Source organism: Nuphar pumila, chromosome 4 (assembly GCF_984573655.1).
Source record: "Nuphar pumila chromosome 4, dmNupPumi1.hap1.1, whole genome shotgun sequence".
Lineage (NCBI taxonomy): Eukaryota > Viridiplantae > Streptophyta > Magnoliopsida > Nymphaeales > Nymphaeaceae > Nuphar > Nuphar pumila.
In genome coordinates this window covers 133,127,955-133,143,640 of record NC_143252.1, presented here as the reverse complement: position 1 = coordinate 133,143,640, position 15,686 = coordinate 133,127,955, and the positions used below count along the sequence as shown (strand labels likewise).

The following is a 15,686-nucleotide window of genomic DNA, read 5'->3' as shown; positions in this document are numbered from 1 at the left end:
ACTCAAGGGTTTCATGTCATATGACATTGCATGCGCCTATTCTAACAAATTGTCGGCCTTGTATTGGCATTTTTCATACTCCAAATGATTTTTCTATGTTTGTCTCAAAAGTAGGTGTCATTACTTTTGATTCTTATCCCGGTAGTAAGATTAATTTTTCTCAGGTTTACCATGTTCCATCCTTTGTTATGAATTTTATTTTTGTTGGTCAAATTACCAAGCTTAATTGTAATGTTCCATTCTCTCCCTCTAGTTGTGTGGTGTAGGATCAGTTGTCAGGGAAGAAGATTGAGATTGACCATAGAAGAGGAGACTTATACTATCTAGATTAGATTGATATGAGTGAGCAGAATAAGCTTAGGATCAAATTGGGAGCTTGTGTCATAGATGAGTCTGTTTTGTGGCACCAAAGACACAATCATATTTTCAGCTTTAAGTTGCAAAAGTTGGTGTCTTCAGGAAGTTTTTGTAAGTCCAAATTAGTTGTGTCAAATCATGTTAAAGACTGTGAAAGTTGTAGGTTGGCAAATGGTCATGTCTTGCCATTCAGGTCTAGTGTTAGAGAATCATATAGTCTTTTTTATTTAGTGCATTATGATGTATGGGGTCCTTCGCCTATTTTGTCAAAAGGCAGATCATCATATTTTGTTACTTTCATAGATGATTGTACAAGATTTACCTGGTTATATTTTATGAAAAATAGAAGTGAACTTTTTGAAATCTTTAAGAACTTTTGTGTTATGATCGAGAATCAGCTTGCTACTAAGATTAAGACACTTCGAACTGACCCTGGTGGTAAATATGTTAGTTATGCATTTGAAAAATTCCTCCCAGAGAAAGGTGTTGTTCATCAAAGATCATGTCCCTACACTCCTGAGCAAAACAGAGTGGCTGAAAGAAATAAAACTCATATCTTGAAAACAGCAAGAGCTCTTCTTTTTTATGGTGAAGTGCCTAAAGTATTTTGGGCAGATGCAATTCAACGAAGTATCTATCAGATAAATTGTATGCCCTCAAGTGTGCTTAAGGGTATATCTTCTTTTCAAAAATTGCATGGACAAACTCCAAATTATGACGTGATAAAAGTATTTAGATGTATATGTTTTGTTCTATTACTTGATAGTTATAGAGATAAATTGTCTCCTAAAATTGTTAAGTGTTGCTTTCTTGGTTTTGGTAATGGCCAAAAGGGCTATAAGTGTTATGATCTTATTAGAAAAAGGGTGTGGGTATCTTAACATGTCTTTCATGAGGATATGTTATATTTTAGTCAACATGAAGAAAGGACCAAAACTGAATCTGACTTGTCCTTTTTTGTTCCTTTTTGGAGGAAAAAAATATGAATGAAAGGGTGAAGATTCAAGGGGAGCATGTTCAGTCTAGAGATAGTCGGTTTGGACAAACCTACTCAGGAAGACATGAAAATGTGGTTTAAATCCCTTTCTTAGATCAAGTGGAGGAACAACCAAAGAGAAGAGAAGAGGCCAATTCTGATCATATTCCCTTGTTAGCTGAATACAACCACCAAAATTTAGAATCTTCATTTTTCTTACCTAATCCTCATTAGGTACATAGAAGCTCTAGAACTTCAATTTTTCCTTCTCGTTTTGTATCCTATAAGTATTTCTCTCCTTAACATCGTGCATTCTTAGTATTAATTCATTCTTATGTTGAACTGAGTCTTATGTAGATGCAACAAGAAAAGAGGAGCGGCAAAGAGCTATGATTGAAAAAATGAGTCTACTTGAGAGGATGCATGCATGGGAATTGATAAAACCTCCACAAGAAAAAATATTGTTGTGAGCAAGTGGATTTATAAGATAAAGACCAAGGCAGATGAGTCAGTTGAATGATATAAAGCAAGATTAGTAGCTAAGGGTTATCGTCAACTATTTGAAATTGATTTTGCTTAAACCTTTGGTCTCGTAGCTCATATGATGACTATTCATACATTGCTTGTGGTGGTTGTGGTATGTCAGTGAAATATGTGGCAGTTAGATGTCAAGAATGCCTTTTTGAATGGAGATCTGTAAGAGGAAGTGTAGATGGAATAACCACATGGATATTCAGATCCAGGTGGAGTTTGTGGACTGCGCAGAGCGTTATATGGACTCAAACCGACACCACGAGCTTGGTTTGAGAAGTTCAGTTCAGCAATGAAATCACTTGATTTTGAGCAAAGTCATCATGACCCTGCCTTGTTTGTGTCTTCCTCTATACTCGAAAAATGCATATTACTTTTTTATGTAGATGATATGATACTCACGAGAGATGACATGGAAAGTTTATCCTTGAAGAGTATGATTAAACTCTTGGATGCTTTGTAGCTATTATCCTCTATCATTTGAAGAAGTTATGCGGTCTCAAACAAGTGCGAAGAGAAGTAGCATAAAAAGCTCAACTAGGCTTTTCCCAGTCAACCTAGGTGACCTAAGCATTGACAGGGACTAGACGGTGATCACCTAGTCACTAGACGAATGCATAACTGACCAAGGTGAGTCGTATGCGACATTGGGAACCTAGGAAATCTATGTGACCTACATGGTCGACCTAGGTGAGCTAAGCAAGTGAATTAGGTGACATTTGCATTATTATTTTTAGTTTTTTTTTGTTTTTATCATCATTTTTATTGAAGTTTTGAGACACCTAAGTGCACCTAGGCAATCAGATTATTAGGTAGTTGTGGCCCAGTATTAAGTTGTGTATATATATATATATTCACATTACATATATATTTGTTGATTGTTGTACATATATATTGTTAAAATGTATATACATATAATATGTATATATACAATATACATGTATCTATATATATACATACTTGAGTATGTATACATGTTTGTATACATATATATTATATATGTAAATATATTCTAACTATTTGTAACTATTTTCCCCTTTTTCTTCTTTTTCTTTTTCTTTTTAGTTAGGTTCTTTCTTCTTTTGTAGTTGACTAGTCAATAGAGCTGTTGGAACATTCCAATAGCTCTATTTATAGCTGTTGCACCGTTCCAACAGCTCTATTTGATACTACCTCTAAGTGTGTATATAAAGGGGTGTTTCCCTCTCTTGTGTGTTAATGCTTTTCCTAAGCATTTTATCTTAATAAACATTATTATTTTTTATGTTTCTTGTGTTCTTTTGTGTATGCTCTTTGGTTCCTCTTATGATCTCATGTATTAGCCATTGATTGCCTTGTGTATTCTCCCTTTGAGGACTTGTGTTTTTATAGGTGATTCGTTGGTACCCTAAAAGTGTAATAAACAACAAAAAGTGTTCTAGTCGTCAACATAAGCTGAGTATTGTGTCATGTCTACCACAACATCAGAAATTGTGTGGTTGAGAAGATTGTTAGAATATATGGGGGTGTATATGTCAGGGTTACCGGAAGCGCCTACCTAAAAGGGGAAGTGCGCTTCCCCGAAGCGCGCTTCGAAAGCGCGAAACGTCGCGCTTCCGAAGTGTGGGGGGAAGCGTCCCCCTTTTTTGGGAAGCGCGCTTCCCTTTAATGGGGGACGTGTTTCCCTTTAATGGGGGACGCGCTTCCCTTTAATGGGAAGCGCGCTTCCCATCACGCTTCCCCCCCCCCCCCCCCCACGCTTCCCCTGTTTTTTTTTTCAAATTTTTTGTATTTTGTATTTTTTATTTTTATTTTTTTCGCTTCCCCTCGCTTCCGAGACGCTTCCTAGGTCGCTTCCGAGACGCTTCCTAGGTTGCTTTCGAGACACTTCCCGAATCGGTCCTAAGTGGTCCCACGCTTCCCCGCTTCCTAAAATTTTGAAAGTGCCTCGCTTCCCGCTCCCGCTTCCCGTATCGCTTCCCGCTCCCGCTTCCTCAACTGGCAACCATGGTATATGTACTCACCCTTCAAATTGTGCCATGATAACAAAAGCACCATCTACATAGCTGACAATCACACGTTTCATGAACGCACCAAGCATATCGAGATAGATTGTCACTATGTTTGTAAAGAATATCTAAAGAAGACCATCTCATTGCCCTATGTAGCATCAGAATTTCAGTTGGCCGACTTTTTTCACAAAAGTGCTTTATTCTCCCTGGTTTCACTTCTTACTTGACAAACTTTCAGTGATATTACTTATTTCTCTCCGGGTTGAGGGGGAGTATTAAGTTGTATATATAGGTGTATATCGGGGTGGGCAATGGGCTGGGCGGCTCGATGGGCCAAGCCGACCCGTCGTGCCATGGGCCGGGTATAGGTCAAGGTTTTCGGCCCAGGCCTATTAGCTATCGGGCCGAAACACGACCTATTATATACGTGAGCCGGGTTTGGGTTGGCCTGCGGGCTATCGGGCCGGCCTGACAGGCCTAAGCTATTTATTAATTATTAATAATATAAAAATTAATTAATTGTATAGTAACTTAATAACTACTATTATTTACCTAATTAGTTGTATTAACTTGTTAATTATTTATTATTTACCTAATTAGTTGTAGTTGGGTTTGGGTCGGGTCGGGCCTAGCCCGCTTCACATTGGCCCATTGGGTCGGGTCATGGTCTGCTCTTCAAACCCGAGTTTGTTAAGAACCGGGCCATCTTCGGGCTGGGTTGCACTTAAAGCCCAACGAGCCTAGTTCTAAACTGTCCCGGGCCCGACCAGGCTGGCTCGATGCCTACCCTTAGGTGTATATACGTAATTATATACCTATATATAGTATGTATATATATATATGTTTTTATATTGATGTAATAGGTTATACCCATTAGGGGTATTTTGGTCATTTATACTCATATAATAGGTTGTGCCCATTAGGGGGCACTTTAGCCTTTTTGTGTTTTTATTTGTTATTCCTTTTTGTCCTCTATTTTTAGTTCATGGGTTTAATGGTAAAACACCATTATAGCCATTGGGAGCTCTTCAACAGCTCTTATTGAGCCTCTTTGTCTATATAAAGGGACTTGAACCCCTTGTTTATGTATGCTTGTCTCAAGCACTTTGATATCTATGTCACTCGGACTCGCCAAAGAGGCCGCCGCAGTCGGTGCAGTCAATGAGACTCTGGGTGCGGTCAACCTTCACCCAGCATTATCTTTATCCAAATGTACTCTATCAACTTTGATCGAGTCCATTTTGGTCCATTAAAAAGGGATGAGGCTTGAAAATGGGTAGGGGCACCTCCAGCCCCCGAATTAAAAAAAGAATGGGTACCTTGAGAAGGGGTGAAAAGGTGGTGTTAAAAAAAAAAAAATATATATATATATATATATATATATATATATATATATATATATATATATCCTCCCGCACCCAAGTTTTTTAAAGTGCTACACTCGCACCCGCACCTATGTGACATAGTTTGATGTCTATAAAGTTTTTAATTTTTTACTTGTGTTCTAGCCCGTAAGTGGCTTATGTGCTATGTCACATAGACTCACCAAATAGGTTGTTGCACCCGCATCAATGCGGGTGCGGCACCCTGTGCAATCAATTAACCCTAGGTGCAGTCAACCCACACCCAAAATTATCTGTCCAAAATGGAGCTCGACCCGAGCTTTGATCCACCTTGCTCGAACTAGACTTGTGTTGGGTATCGAGCCTGACCTAACTCGATTCATTAGCTTGTAAGGGCTCTGCATAATGGACCAAGTTGAGCCCAGGTTCAACAGAGAGTGAGTCTTCCCTTCTCTCCCCTCAATCGGGAAGAATGAGAGAGAGGGGAACAAAGAGAGAGTCTTCCCCTCTCCCCTCAATCGGGAAGGACGAGAAAGAGAGAGGGGAAGAACGAGAGAGAGAGAGAGGATGGGGCTCGAGAAGGGGCGAGACAAGGTGGGTGGGGTGGGACGGGTCTCGATGAGGCTGGGCGGGACGGGTAGGGGGCGGGAAGGAGCAGTTTGGGCCTACTAAACCTTATATATATACCCACCCACACCCAAGTTTTTTTAAAGTGCCGCATCTCCGCACTCACACCTATGTGACATAGCTTATGTGCTTGTGTTCTTGTATTGACCCATAAGTGGTCCTTGTTTGTATATGTTCTTGTGTGTTTGTAAGTGTTAATGAATATACTGAGGGTTATTTTAGTCATTGTAAATATAGGGGTATTATGGCCATTGTATACATTGTACATCTTTTATATTTTTATATTTTTATATTTTTATTTTATTTGGTTTTGTAAATCCTAGAATATGATTGGGCCTAATGGTCATTTGACCATAGAACCATTGGGATCTCCCAAACGGCTACATTTCTAGCCATTGGGGAGACGCCAACGACTCTCTTAGTTCTCTTGTGTATATAAAGGGGTTCAAACCCCATATGTTGTAAGGCTTTTACTTAGATCTTTTGGTGAATACAAATCCTATTTTTTATGTTTGTTGTATGCCCTTTAAGTGGGTAATTTGTGATTATGTAATTGACCCATTAGTGGACATTGTGATTGTGTATATCCGTAAGTGACATCTTTGTATTTCATTACATGGTATAAGAGCCTTGGTGCTTTATTGATACTTTTAAGGTATTCAAGAGACTCGTGGGAGATTGAGAAGATCGGATAGAGATTCGGGAAGCGTAATCATAGCCTCACTTGAAGATTGATGCTCGTGTGACTGATTTTTGACGTGTAGAAGAGTTCTTCATAACCAATTTTTTGAGGATTGCCAACCCAAGTACCTTCTACTCTTCTTGGTTCTATATCCTTTTTTTTTCCCCTCTCTTAAATGACTAACAAGGAAGTGGTGACTGTGGTCCCTATTAAGTTTGATAGAAATAACTATAACTTATGGGCCACCACCATCAAAAGAATCCTATGTTGTTGGTTCCTCGATGGAACGATAACCTGTTCTCACAATAACTCTTAGCGAAAATGATGAAACTACTAAAAAAGAGGTCTTTAAAGGAGAAGGGAAAGAAAAGGTTTCTTAAATTATAAGAAAGCAAAGAAAGAATTGGCGATTAGACATGCAAAGGTCCTTTCTTTATTTATGGGAAGCATGAATGACATATGTGAGACCATATTAGAATTTGAAAGAGTCGATGAAGCTTGACTCTTTATTAAACAAACCTATACTCAAAGTGATGTCGCGTATAGATGGGAGTTGCAAGACAAAATTCACACTTGCAAGCAAGGAGAAAAGAATGTAAGAGAGTACTATGAGACTAAAAAAGTTATGGGATCGAATGACAAAAATGGAACCTATTTGAGAAACCCCAAAAGATGCCCAACAAAGAAAAAAACAAATTGTGAATGAGCAATTTTTCCAATGTATGGGGTCTACAACCCAAATTTGAACAAATGAGGAGTAACATCTTCCATAGAAAGCAAGAAGAACTTCCACCTATTCATGAAGTTTTAGCTCAAGTTTTCATGGAAGAAATGAGGTTAAAATCCAAATCCGATTCTAAGGAGTCGAAGGATAATGTTCCAGTCGTTTCAAGACCGGGTGTTAATTCTCATACATATAAGCCTCCACACTTTTACAAAAATAACAATTTTGAAAAACTTCGGTCTTATGAAGGAAAAAGAGATGGAAAAAAGAAACTTATTTGTTATAATTGTGGAGAACCGGGACATATCAAACCATATTTATCCAGAATTTAAAGCTAAAGAGGAAAAGAAAATCGCTTCGGTTAGTGCTTCCCAAGTTGACAAGGAAAGTTCAAGTAAATCTATAGGGAATATGTAGCTATCTCAATTGATGGAAGTCTTGCAACCTCTCCTCAAAGGTTCCTCCACAACTGGTGCCATTGTCTCCACTTTATCACCACCTGGTATGACTCATTGGCTCTTAGATTCTGGTGCTTCATTTCATATGACTTATAATACTTTCATGCTTACCGACCATAGTATTGATTCAAGTAGGAAGAATGTTTTTATTGCGGATGGAACCTCCCTTGATGTTAAAGAAATTAGAAATTTTGAAAAAACTTCAAATTTTTGTATTCCAAAAATTAATTTAAAGTTACTTTCGGTTTCTCAAATCACCGATCAAGGTTGTAGTGTCTCCTTCACATCTGACCAATACTTAATATAGGATCTTCAGCCAGGGAAGCAGATTGGGGAAGGCAATAGAGAAGGAGATTTCTACTACATGGATCGGTTAATTATCCAAAAGAAACCATTTTATCTCAATGTATAAAATTTGGATTTGATTTTGTGACATCAAAGACTAGGACATCCTAGTATTGCTAAACTGTCAAATGTATCTCATTTAAGACATTTTTGTAATGAAAAAATTCAATGTACTGATTTTATACTTGCAAAGATGAAATTCATTCCTTATCAAGAGTGGACTTTTTTTGTTTCTAAACCACTTGAATTAATACATTCTAATGTTTGGGGCCCGGCTCCAGTAAAATACATATATTATGTTATCTTTATGGATGACTATTCTCGTTATACATGGATCTACTTTCTTAGGCACAAAAATGAAGTATTTGAAAACTTCAAAAATTAGTTACAAATTTGTTTAAAACAAACATATCCATCTTTCATTCTGATTCAAGCGGAGAATACATATCAAATGATTTCAAAAGTTATTTAGAATCCAGGAATCTTACACCAAAGGTCTTGTGCAAACACACTCCAATAAAATGGATTAGCTGAATTCAAACATAGGCATATAGTAGAAACTACGAGGACTTTGTTCATCTCCAAAGGTGTTCCAAAACATTTTTTGGTTGAGGCAGCTCTTACTGCAGTGTACCTTATAAATCGGCTTTCATCGTCAAAACTTTAAAATGTAACTCCATATGAAAGACTTTTTGAAATTTCTTTTGATTATTTAGACTAAGAACCTTTGGATGTAAGTATTTTGTGTCGACAAACAAAAATGACAAGTTATCTCTAAGAGCCATCCGCTGTGTATTGCTTTGGTATGGTGAGTCAAAAAGGGATTTCTATGCTATGATCTTGAACATGATAAATTATATGTTTCAAGAAATGTTACCTTTTTAGAAAAGGAAAGTTTTTTTGATAAAAATGTGTCTAAGAGAGAAGATGAATATATATTCTTAGAGTTGGATTCTAAAAATGATAGTGATTTGATATAAGAATGGAATCAAATTGATGATAATCAAATACATACTCAATGTGGTGGACATCATGATCATATGATAATCAAATGCATACTCAATGTGGTGGACATCAGGATCATTCTCAAATTATTCAATATAAAAGAATGACAAGCGATCTATCATCCTAATGCCTTAGAAAAATATTTCAACTTAGAAGCCCAAGAAACTATAAATATTATGCAATATGAAAGACAACATAAAGAACCTGATAGATTTGTGACATATGAGTCCTTTGCCCCTCAATACTGAGTGTGTTTAGCAAAAAATTTCTCCTACTTCGAACCAGTCTTATACAATCAATCTAAAGACTATCCAGAATGGCAAAATGCCATGGTTGAAGAAATAAGAGCATTAAAAAAATCTAAAACTTGAGAATTGACTAACTTACCACATAAAAAGAAATCAATAGGATGTAGATGGATCTTTAAGGTTAAAACTAAGAGTGATGGAACATTGGAAAAACATAAAGCCAAACTAGTAGCCAAAGGGTACTCACAACGAATATGGGATAGATTATGATGAGACCTTTGCCTCGGCTGTGAGAATGACTTACTGTTAGAACACTTATGGTTGTGTATGCTATTAGTAATAGATAAACAGAGAGTAAATCATATTAAACTTGTGCTTAAATAAAATTTTGAAATCACTGATTTAGGCTTTCTGAGATTTTTTCTTGGGATTGAAGTTACTTATTCTCCTCGAGGATATTTATTATCTCAATCTAAATTTGCTATTGAGATTATTGACTGGCCTGGCCTGACTGACGAGAAGAGAGTAGATACACCCGAAGTTATCAACTCAAAGATAAAGATTAATGATAGAACTCCATTAAATGATCCCACACTGTATCGATAGATGATCAGTGCCTTGACATAGTTGACCATCATCATACCAGACATCTCTCATGCAGTTCACACTGCTAGTCAATTTTAGCACTTTCCTACCTCAATTCATATGAGTGTTGTTATGCGTATTGTTAGATATTTAAGAAATTATATTAACAAAGGATTGTTATTGCCTTCCTCCTCCCCTCTTAAATTAGTTGCATATTCTGACTTTGATTGGGGAGGAGATCCCAATGATAGACGCATAACTATTGGCTTTTGTGTTTTTGTAGGAGACTCACTGGTGTTCTGAAAATGCAAAAGGCAACAAAAGATGTCTTTTTCATCCACAGAAGCCGAGTATCGGGCTATAGCCACCACAACATAAAAAATTGTTTGGTTGAGGAGTTGCTGGCAAACATGGAAGTACCATCAATCACACCATCCAAGTTATGTTGTGACAACAAAAGTGCCATATACATTGTTGGAAATCATACCTTTCATGAATGCACTAAGCACATCGAGATGGACTGACATTATGTCAAAGAAGAGTTTTTGAAGACGATTTCACAGCCACATGTCATGTCTGAATATTAGCTTGTAGACTTCTTTACTAGATTTCATTTCTTGTTAGGCAAACTTCCGGTGATCACACCATAAGTTTGAGGGGGAGTGTTAATGCATATACAGTCTGAGGGGTATTTTAGTTATTGTAAATATAAGGGTATTATGGTCATTGTATACATTATACATCTTTTATATTTATATTTTATATTTTTTATTTTTTTTGTAAATCCTAGAATAGGATTGGGCCTAATAGTCATTTGACCATAGAACCATTAGGATCTCCTCAATGGCTACATTTTTAGCCGTTGGGGTACTCTCTTGGTTCCCTTGTGTATATAAAGGGGTTCAAACTCAAACCTCATATGTTGTAAGGCTTTTGGTTAAAGCTTTTGGTGAATACAAATCCTATTTTTTATGTTTGTTGTATGCCCTTAAGTGGGTGATTTGTATGGATCTGTGATTGTGTAATTGACCCATTAGTGGTCATTGTGATTGTGTATGTCCATAAGTGACATCTTTGTATTTCATTACAGTAAGCCCATAAGAGGCATCCACTTGTATTCTTTTCCTACTTTCATTACAGCATATTTTATAGATATGCAAGATTAGCTCCTAAGTTTTTTATCCCTTTCTCTTGGTAAAAAGAACTGTGCCAGATGCTTCTCTTTTTTATGTATGTCATACTATTCTAACAGGAATGGACTTTGTTGGACTTTAATAAAAGTTTTTACTGCAGATGGAATTGGCTCACTAATTTCTCAGCAGATCTGTGTTATAACCATGAGTGACTGTATTGACTTTACAAATATATGCTTTTGGTTCCTAAAGATATTTAATATTTACTTGCAAAGTAGTTTCTGGGATGTTGAGGTAGCATCTGTTCATGGTGAATAGAAAACCTTAAAGGGGAGGCTAATATGTGCCATCCCCCATACCTGTTTAGAAGTGAAGTTACTGGTCTTCAGTATTAGGTGTTCATCAGAATAGATAATTTGTATGCACTGGATTCCTTGTGCCAGTTATTTGTGAGTGTTGGGAGTTATATATATATATATATATATATATATATATATATATATATATATATATATATATATATATAGAGAGAGAGAGAGAGAGAGAGAGAGAGAGAGAGAGAGAGATACTGCCATTGAATTTTTAGATGTATATTGTATAGTCAAGCATATCATCGGGCAGGGTGCCAACTGATAGAAGACCAGCATAGTGTATTATCCATACCATACTGGATTTGATCTTGTCTTTGGGTACACAAGAAACAACCGAAATTTTCCATTTGAGTTGAAGCTGATCAAGTTGTTTGCTACTCATATCGTTTAAGATCTTAGGAATCATTGTTCTCACTGCAATCCTTCTCTGTAACAACAAAAGTTATATTGGGCTGAGGGATGATCTACCATTAAATGCTTGCTCCAAGGGTATGGAGACAGTAAAGCATGATATCGGACTTCAGAACAAGTGTAAGATCAGTAAATCCCATCAAACCAAGTAGCAGAGTTTGTGTCCACAGGGCAGACCTGACAACTTACCTTTTCGTAAGCCACGGACTTCAGGCCAGGCTTTGCTATAACCAACCTCACTGATCTCACTCAATCCGTGTGTTGTACTCTCCCGAATCTTTTGTTTCATTGAAAAATTGTGCCTATGATTATGTAAGAAAAAATCTGAACATAATACTTTCTTTGTATTCTGTGCTTTATTCGTGTAAAGGATAATAATTGTCAACCTACATTTAGTAATCTGTAGCCCAAGGGTCTTCATGGTTTCTTTCTCTCGTCCTCGATCTTCCATTAGACTTTGTTAGCACTTAACTGTTAAATATTCAAATCTGAAATGAGATTACCAACATAAATGAAAAAGAAGAGAAAAGAGGAAGAAAAGATGCATGCAGGATATCTATGAACCTGACCTTTTCAAATAGATTCAGTCGAAATGTTACTTGCATTACTAGCACCTGTATGTTGATTTTATTGATACTCCTTTGAAGATCTGTTGATATCTTTTTATCTGAAGTCTATCTTCTAGAGTGTAAGTTATGACAATATGTTATTGTTGCGGTTAGGAACATTCTGTGATTGATCGTTTTGGCTACCTTTCTACTTTTAATTTCAGATCAAGAAATAGGTTAGGATTTCTCTGTTTAAAAAGGAACCTACATTATCCCCATGTTATGTGCAAAGCTTCAGCTATTTGAGAAACTTAAATGGTGTTACTTGCAAGCAGGGATGGAAACTTACCTGTGTCATATATTAAGCAGTACCTTGTGCAAAAGCTGAATTTGAGACACGAATCTGAGGTAATGATCTTGCTCGCAGTTGGATAAATAGAATAATCTTTGTATTACTGGGACCACTATGTCATTCTCTAAGTGTCAATGGCTTATTTTTATTAGTTATCTTAATGAACTTTATGCACAAAAATTGAAATCTTGATTTGATTATTTTTTTCCCAGTATTAGGTGCAGAATTGGAGGTATATTCATAAGTTGGACAAAGCCCATGGGTTTCTTGGTTATCTGAACGTTCATCATAGTTGCAACTTGCAACTCAACCTTTTGTTTTCTGCATAATGTGGATTGCCTTATTGTGCTATTTTACGAATTTATTAATCAGATGGAATTTCTATTGTTGAGGAACGTGCATATATCAGTCAAGTAATGGATGACATGTTTGTAATATTATGTGCAAGTCTCTTGTCACCTTGAAGCTAATCTGAAGAGCCTAGTCCTTGTGTTGTTAGAATTGTTGTCAATCACAGAAAAGATTTGTGAGATTATGTACTACCAATTGATAAAACACAAGGATATAAATTTATACTGTTTGATTCATATATTTTCAAAGATGTCTGATATTAACCAGATAACCTATTTATTGAAAGGGACAACGGTTCAACTATTTTCTTGGAAAATATTCTGGGCAGTTCAGAATAACATTGTCAGAAATTTGAATTTAGAGATGCAATGCCAATTTCAATCACTACCACAGAAATATCTGAGGAAAAATCTGCTTTCCTCTTTCTTTTTCCCTTGTTGGAGCTTACAAGAACATGTGTCTGCATACTTATGCATATGAAGTGCTGACTCTGGATTAAAAAAAAAACAATACATTTAAATAATTTTTAAAGGAATTTTCAATTTACAGTTATAATGAGCAGATCAAGAGATATTATAAATCACAGTTTGTTGTTTTCCACTCATAATACATTTAACAAAATAAAATATTGAACATAGTTCAGTGGTTAGATGATCTTTCATGTGGTTGATTATATCTTTGATGATGCAAGGCTGTTTTGCATGCAATTTTGAAATAAAACTTAACTTGTGTCTTAGCAGGAAAATTGTACTTAATAGTAAAAAGTGTAGCAGGTAACACATTATGGGAATGCTTTCTGCAATTTTATCCATCTTTGAGAGAAGTGCACGTAGCTTGTGATTTGCAAGCTCTTGTCATGGTCATATGGTCAGTCACACTCATATTTTGACCTGTAACAGCCAACCATATATCTTCAAAATTATGCTTATCCTTTTGTTTTCTAATAACATCAATGTGGTTGCTCATGGACCACTGCGGGGGTGGTTGTGAAGGTGTTGAGATGAAAGTGCTGCATCAAACCCCGCTGGCAGTGGGTGTGTCCGTAGCTTTTGAAGGCAGGCCACATAAGTTAGGGTGGTCGTGGGCCTCACCTGGGGTTCGCCTTGCTTGGGGGTGGGTCCATTAAGTGGTCCTGTTCTCACCCAGGGTTCCTCATCATAAAAAAATTTCCAATTAAGTACTATCCTCTGTTCTGGCTAGCACACATGAAACAACATCAAGCATAGTTCCATTAATAGCTAATAGCAGCAAGTGCCTAATGGAATCATTGTTAGGAATTGGGTGGAAAGAGATGCTGTGTAGGGATATGGATATGAGCTCGATCTTCAGATATATTGTCTTTACAGCTGCTGCTGTCCTTGCTTTGGTTGCTGGTTCCTTTGCTTTTGTTGTGAGATCAACGGATTTTTCTCATGGGCTTGATGAACATAGAAAGGATATGATTGAGTTACGAGTTTGGACCTGAAATTTTGGTGCCAGAGTAAAACCTATTTGATTAAGAAGCACTATCATGTAGTTGAAATCCCAAAATATTAACTAGTTGCTTAGTCATTCTTTCAAACGCATGGATGATAGGTTTTGTAATGCACAAGGTAGCAACGTTGCGCAGATTTAAACTAGAATCTGGTCCATCAGAAATTATCATAGCAGTCCAGATAGACTAATGAAAAATATGCAAGTTTTGCCTTTCAGGAACTCTATCTGCTGATTGTTTTCTTGCTCTTTGACCGCGAACTCTGCATGCTTATTTATGTACCAAGTATCAATTTCTGTTTGCTTCTTTTATGAGACCTTCCTTGGCATCTACTACAGGTGGAAGTTACATGCTGTGGTCATTCTGTGGGGCCGAGCTTTCCTCTGCATGATCTAGTTGATATCTGGATGAAGAATGTGGACAGAAGAGATGACACTGCTCTCATGCAATCTAAAAAGACTGACAGGGGCTGCAATGTGCCAGACTATGTCATGGTGTTGAATTACAGCAGGAAACCCGCATAGGCAGATCGAGAGATCATGCTCTATCAACGTCAACAACTGGACGGACGGGCAACGAGCTATCCATCCACTAAGGGAAATGTCTTCTCTCAAGGGGTACTCACTCTCTGAACATAGCAGATGTTCAGAGAATGTACAGATGTTTATGATAAATGGATGCCATTTTTTTCTTCCATTTATGTGTTCCGCGGGTTCATTTAATAGGAAGCGACTCTTGTATCATGTTTTTTTGACAAAAAAAAACATGTTTTTTTGAGTAAAAAAAATTGGCGCATTCATAACTGTTGAGTTTTGGATTGCCAGAAAAACCTGCTTACAAGTTAGATTCTGTCAACACAAAAGTGTGCTTTCCACTAATAAAAACATGTAGATCACATATGTGGTGTTAGATGTGAGAAAAAAACAAAAAATTTGTTATTTTTCAAGTCATGAATATATATATATATATATATATATATATAGAGAGAGAGAGAGAGAGAGAGAGAGAGAGAGAGAGAGTAATGGGTCCATGCTAAATGAAATATGCTAAATAAAACGCGCTAAATGAGTTTTTCAGGGTTTTCCGTTTTATTTTTAAATTTTGACCGTACAGATGTGATCTATGTACTTATTTTTATGTGGATCAGCTCTTAAAGTGTTGATTCTGACACATG

General features: G+C 36.7%; 1 protein-coding gene across 8 annotated transcripts in view; it reads left to right on the top strand.

The window, feature by feature from the left end:
• LOC149841127 (E3 ubiquitin protein ligase DRIP2-like) overlaps positions 1-15,206 on the top strand; it is a 32,200-nt gene extending 16,994 nt beyond the window's left edge. For 4 of the 8 annotated variants that reach the window (XM_090003607.1, XM_090003610.1, XM_090003609.1 and 1 more), the window contains exons 7-8: positions 12,671-12,743; positions 14,851-15,206. In XM_090003607.1, the coding sequence (XP_089859733.1) occupies positions 12,671-12,743; positions 14,851-15,036 (259 nt within the window). In that variant the 3' untranslated portion in view covers positions 15,037-15,206. Of the gene's footprint in view, positions 1-10,155; positions 10,587-12,559; positions 12,744-12,899; positions 12,920-14,850 lie in introns of those variants that run through there. The other 4 variants (XM_090003613.1, XM_090003614.1, XM_090003612.1 and 1 more) reach the window with 4 other exon arrangements.
• Positions 15,207-15,686: the final 480 nt, after the last annotated feature.